The sequence below is a fragment of the Topomyia yanbarensis genome, chromosome 2 (genome assembly GCF_030247195.1).
Source record: "Topomyia yanbarensis strain Yona2022 chromosome 2, ASM3024719v1, whole genome shotgun sequence".
In the NCBI taxonomy this organism is placed as follows: Eukaryota; Metazoa; Arthropoda; class Insecta; order Diptera; family Culicidae; genus Topomyia; species Topomyia yanbarensis.
The window spans coordinates 368397863-368403826 of NC_080671.1; the positions used below are offsets into that span (position 1 = coordinate 368397863).

The 5964-nt window shown below is 39.2% G+C and overlaps 1 protein-coding gene across 1 annotated transcript; it reads left to right on the forward strand.

Annotated features, from left to right (window-relative positions):
• The first annotated feature begins 4692 nt into the window (after window positions 1-4692).
• LOC131680737 (uncharacterized) lies at window positions 4693-5193 on the forward strand. Its single transcript, XM_058961445.1, has one exon. It carries the CDS (start codon window positions 4693-4695, stop codon window positions 5191-5193), a length of 501 nt encoding a protein of 166 aa, XP_058817428.1.
• The last annotated feature ends 771 nt before the right edge of the window (window positions 5194-5964 follow it).

Genomic DNA, 5964 nt, shown 5'->3' on the forward strand with positions numbered 1-5964 from the left:
CGCTGAAAAACTTGAACAGATACAATGCGGTTAGAATCGGTTTTGTCACTGGAGCCGGAATACGAATTAGAACCAGCCAGAATTCCGGCTCATTTCCGGCTGTACTGTGGTGGGTAGTTTTATTACATTATTTTTAATTCACACATTTAACGGAAAATCAGACTACTGGGTAGGCTTATACACACTCTTATTCTTGTTTATGACGAATGCGAGATTCGTTCGAAAGCGATTCGAACGAACAGTAAGCCCATTTGCTTTTGCTATACAAGCCACTTTAGATCGAATTTTGTATTCGTCGCTCAATAATAATAACGGTGTTAATTGTTAATTGTTGTTCTCGGTGATTATATTTTACCGTTGCTACGCTGGAGCTTTGATGACGAAATAGGATGCTTTATCCCTAATAATGCATCCTCTGAGCACGAGCTGTTGTTTGTCGAAACTATGATCGCTTCTGGTTTACAACAAGTAAACTAGCTGACGAATGACAATGGAAGATTACTTGATTTAGCCTTTGTAAGTAGTGCCAGTTATTTTGAAATGCTAGAACCACCCGTACCGCTAATGAAATTGGATCGTCATCATCATCCGTTTGTTTTGACCATTGAGACTCTTTACGGTTCACCAGTGATTGACGATGTAGATGTGTGGTATGATTTTAATCAATGCGATTATGACAAGCTAAATGCGAGAATCTCAAACATCAATTGGATTGAAATATTATCACTGGGTACTCTCGACGAGGCTGTGGACAGGTTTTATCGTGAATTGGACTTAATTTTTCAACAACACGTGTCCCTGAGAAGGCGAAAACGCCGTTGCACAAATAAACGCCCCTGGTGGAACGATGAGCTGCGCAATCTGCGAAATCGGTTAGGGAAGGCTCGTAAACGGCAATTTCAATCATTCAATGCATCTTGCTTTCGATCATACGTTTCACGACTTGAGAGTAACATGAAGGACGAGCCGAAGCAATTTTGGGCTTATTTACACCAATCTACGTGGTGTTGACGGTTCAAAGGGACCAGGATCGGACGGAATACAACCATGTTTCATCAAGGAATGCTCTTCATTCTGTACCGATATCCATGCTTTTCAATCGCTCTCTCGGTGAAAGTATTTTTCCCGCCAAGTGGAAGGAGGCTTTAATAACACCAATTCATAAGGCCGGTAACGTCCATGACGTCATAAATTACAGGGGAATTTCAATCCTGAGCTGCCTCCCAAAAGTCTTTGAAAGTATGCTGTTAGATATTATCTACCCTGCAGTAAAACACATCATCACTACAGATCAGCATGGGTTTGTTAGAAAGCGCTCAACAACGACGAACTTAATGAGCTATGTGTCAACGAGGATTGATAAATTAGAGAATCGACAACAAATTGATGCAGTGTATGAAGATTTATCCAAAGCCTTCGATCGCCTTCCTCATCAGCTAGCTGTTGAAAAGTTGAGGCGAATCGGATTTCTGGACTGGCTGACCAATTGGATCTTCTCGTACCTTACAAACCGCAGTGCATCTGTGCGACTTGGAACTGTACTTTCAGAGCCTTTCGACATCACCTCGGGTGTACCTCAAGGGAGTCACCTTGGACCTCTTCTCTTCGTGCTCTTTGTGAATGACATTTGCAGCGAATTGACATCGTGTAAGGTAATGTACGCAGATTATCTGAAAATTTATCGCATCATAACAACTTTGGTAGATTGTTGTGCACTTCAGATGGACATAGATAGGATCATGAGTTGGTGTGATAGAAACGGAATGACTATAAACATTCAGAAATGCAACATAATCACATTCACACGAATACTCTCGCCAATTACGTTTGAGTATGCAGTGAGCGCTGCCCCAGTAAAACGAGTTTCATCAATCAGGGACCTTGGTGTTATACCTAACCGTAAGCTACGTTTCATCGAACACTTCAATGCAGTAACTGCTAAAGCCTATGCAGTACTAGGACTCATCAAACGAAACACCCAAGATTTCAACGGCATCTACTGCCTGAAGGCACTGTACATCAGTCTGGTACGCAGCATTCTAGAGTATGGAGTTATCGTTTGGGCCCCGTATCACACCGTACACATTAATCGCATAGAACGGGTGCAAAAGAGCTTCCTCCGGTATGCCCTTCGACGGCTTCCCTGGCGAAATCGATTTGAACTACCACCGTATGAGCATCGTTGTGCTCTTATCAACCTGCCTACGCTACGAAACAGGAGAGTTTTTCTGCAGCGACTTTTTGTGTTCGATCTTCTCGCTGACAACATTGACTGCCCTCTGCTTCTCGCTAAGCTGGACTTCAACGTTCCTGGTAGGTCTCTGCGGAGAATGGACTTCTTTCGGCGCTCTACTCATCGCACGCAGTACGGCCAGAATAACCCGGTAGATGTTTACTGTCAGCTCTTCAATTGCGTTTTTCATCATTTTGACTTTAACTTAAGTAGAGAAATGTTCAAATTGAAAAAAGGGTTTAAGTTAGTATAGTATTTCAGTCTGTACGAAAATTTATTAATTCGAAGACAATATATAATAATAATAATAATTGGGTCATGAAGCTATAAGCTGTTTTTAATTTTTTCCGATGCAGCTGACGTTAAAGATTCGTATTCGAACTTTTTTTCACTTCTTCGTACGCAAAATAACAAATAATTTTTTTTTTCAAAATTGAATTATCATGAAAGTTCATCTACCTTGATCCCTATCTTTTTGTTGGGAAACCTGTCAAAAATGCTAACCTATGTGGTTAAATTCACTGTCAAGGAAAATCGATAGTTTGAAAATCTTTCAAAAATCATTCTGATGTTTTAAAGGTTGAACATTGTCATATTTAGAAAGATGAGCTTTGTCGGTATAAGTCGGTATAGTCTGTTATAAAAGGAGAATTTTATTCTTCATTTAATAACCCTATTATGATTGGAAGAGAAGTAAAGTAACTTAGACTCAATACTAAGGATCCGAGTGCAAGTGCAATTTGTCTATATTTTGAAAGCTTTTTATTCAAGGCTATCTGACCATTGAATCATATAGAACAAACATTTATGTGTGACCAATTGAAGGAATAGCGCACCGGGTGTGGATATCTGATTTACTTATGAATACACCGTTATTGTTTACGCCCCTTTAACGCACGAGATGGATGTCACTTCTTTGTGATTGAATGGATAGTTAAACGAATTTGTGAAAGCTCATTATATAGCAAAATTTTTACTTACACCTGGAATTTGTTGCTTGTCCTTCAGTGCAAGGAGCTCCTTTCGTATACGAAGGGCATAATCCACGACGCATAATCGTGGGAAGATGCTTTTGCTAACTCAAGATTGTGGATTCTTTTTTCAACGATTTCGGTTGATTTTTCATATGAACATTCACTTCCTTTAACTTTCAATACTACACATGCCAGTAGTTCAATTGCTTTTCTTGGACAACTGTGGGTGCCAGATCATTAATAGCTGGAGTATCAGGTTCCTTCGAATTCTCATCCACATCATATTCAACAATGTATAGCTCCGTGCGATCGAAGTGGTTCACATCATTTAACGGAAGTTGTAGAGAGTACTGCCCTTCAAGGTCAACGCGATCTGAGTGGTATGCCTCATTTACCGCAGGTTCTGTGGTACACGGGACTTCCAGCTGAGCGCATTCTGCATCGTCCATCTCATTTATTGCAGGTTCTGCAGAGCACTGCACTTCAAGCTCTTTTGAATGGTTTTCCAAATATTCAGTGTCTTGCGAATCCATACACTATATTTGTTGATACGCCAGAACAGCCATTTTATCTTCTTCGCCCTCAGCTTCTATGAAATCGATTTCAACATCAACGTTTTCATTTTCCAGGTACTGGTTGTATTGATTCATTGGTTAGGCTCTTCATTGTCAACAGCTTCATTTAAGTTGGTTGAGATGGTGATGTATCCGCTTCATTGACGTTTGAGGGATCTGATACGAACGTCAATCCATGATGGGCTAATTTTTCACCTAGTAACTTCATCAACTGAAATCGAATATAAAATCTATCATTAAATATACAACAAATACAAAAGTTGGGACTTTTGTGGGTATAGATAGAGGAGCCGCCTGTCTAGTGTAGGTAAGATGCCTCCCATGCGGAATGAAACCGACGGAACACACTGGCTTAGGGTGTAAAGTAGTATGACAATGACAGCGATGGGGTCAGTCATAGTGACAGTAAATACTTGGATTCAAAATACAATAAAATAAAAAGAACAAAAGGTACACACACACTGTAGTCAGCAAATTTAGAAACTGATATCTCAGTAAAGTGAGATTTGTTAGCTGATTATCGGTGAAATATTTTCCGAGTATCAGCTATGAAACGTTACTTTTACTGAGATCTCAACCAAAAAATTGTTTACTGAAATATCAGCTGTTGAGATTTCGGCAAAATATGCGATAAACTGAAACTCGGTAGAAAAAATTAAGTGTGTAGTGATTTATTATTTTGTTCCTGTAATCTTGCAACGAAAGCAGTTATTGTGATCAATATTGTAATCCTCTTCATTCAAAATGATTTAAAAATTATAACCTGTCTTACATATAAACTCTTAAAGGGTTATATTTCACAGAGAAATCTCAAATAAACGCATTCATTCAAAAATCCCAGCAAAGTCTATAAAAGCCACTAACGCAAATAAAGTTTGGTCAAATAGAATCGAGCAATTTCGGAATCAAAATGACATCCAACAAATACCGGTATCACCGCTGTTTGCTGTTCATTTTAGTTGTTCTCGCGGTCAGCAGCCTCCGCGTCGATGCATGCAGTTCAAACGATACAGAACCGGGACAAGAAGTGCACCAACGGCAGAAACGTTTTCTCACATTCCTGCCGTGGGGTGGTGTTGTGAAGGCGGTATTTTCTTTTGTGGCGCCCGTCAAATTCCAGCATCGAGTGAAGCGAAGTGTGAATTTGGCGATTAATTGTCAGGCAAATTATCCAGTTCCTGCGAAGATAATTTACCCGATTCCGGAAAGTTATTTTAAAAATCGTGATTTTGGTGATAGTAATTTTATGGACAACAGTCGGGTTCAGCTGTATCAGCTGTTGGAAAAAATGATCGGTTCCTGGAGTCCGAATGGGCGTGCATGTTTGCTACGAACGATCTGCGAAGTGGCGGATACTCCACTGAAGCATAACGGACTGATCGGGGAACTGCTTGACATAATATTCACGTGAGTACCAGTTTGATAGCTTTCGTGCTTTCGTGTAGAATTGGCGCAAATCGTTAAAATTTGCCGAACAAGATTGCATGAAACAATTCTTGTCTAATTGGTAATTCAAATAAACTTTAAAAGTAACTTTGATCGTTTAACGACATGCCTTAAGGTACGATTACATTATACAGTTTATTCGCACAGTTTTGCCTTTTTTGATTGGCTGCTAGTGTAATCGATATACAGTAGGGTGGGACAAACATTAGATTTCTGCTCCGAGCAACTTTTCAGGTTCAATTTGGGTCCTAGAACAACTGTGCAAATTTTGAGCTCGATCCCTGAAACTATATTTTTGCGCCCACTGTTTAAAGTTTACATGGGATTTTGTATGGGAAAATATTAACTTTCACAAAATAATTCCTCCAGAAGTCGCCCATTGCCTCCTAAAAATAAATCGTTGTGTGGCTTTTAGAAGAAATTTAACAAAGAAACAAAGTCTCGAAGACCATGGAACGTTGTGAGGCTTGAGAAAAAAGTTATTAAGCAGAATCCGATTGATGCTCTGACGATTGATAGAATATTAATTTTTTCTAGCACCACTGCTGCTGGTTGTTTAACTATATGCACTTTTGTTTTGATATTCTCTTAATGCGTCTAAATCAATTTTTGGAACTACTTCACAAGAGTTTTGAGGGATAAATTGAGGCTTCTTTTGTACATAATAAAAGTAAGTTAAAATTTTTGTATAAAATTCTACCGTCAGCAGCAGTGATGCTATAAAAATTTAAATTTA

What these genes read in the sequence shown, in the direction of transcription:
- LOC131680737 (XM_058961445.1), top strand. Translation starts at nt 4,693, where the DNA reads ATGACATCCAACAAATACCGGTATCACCGCTGTTTGCTGTTCATTTTA.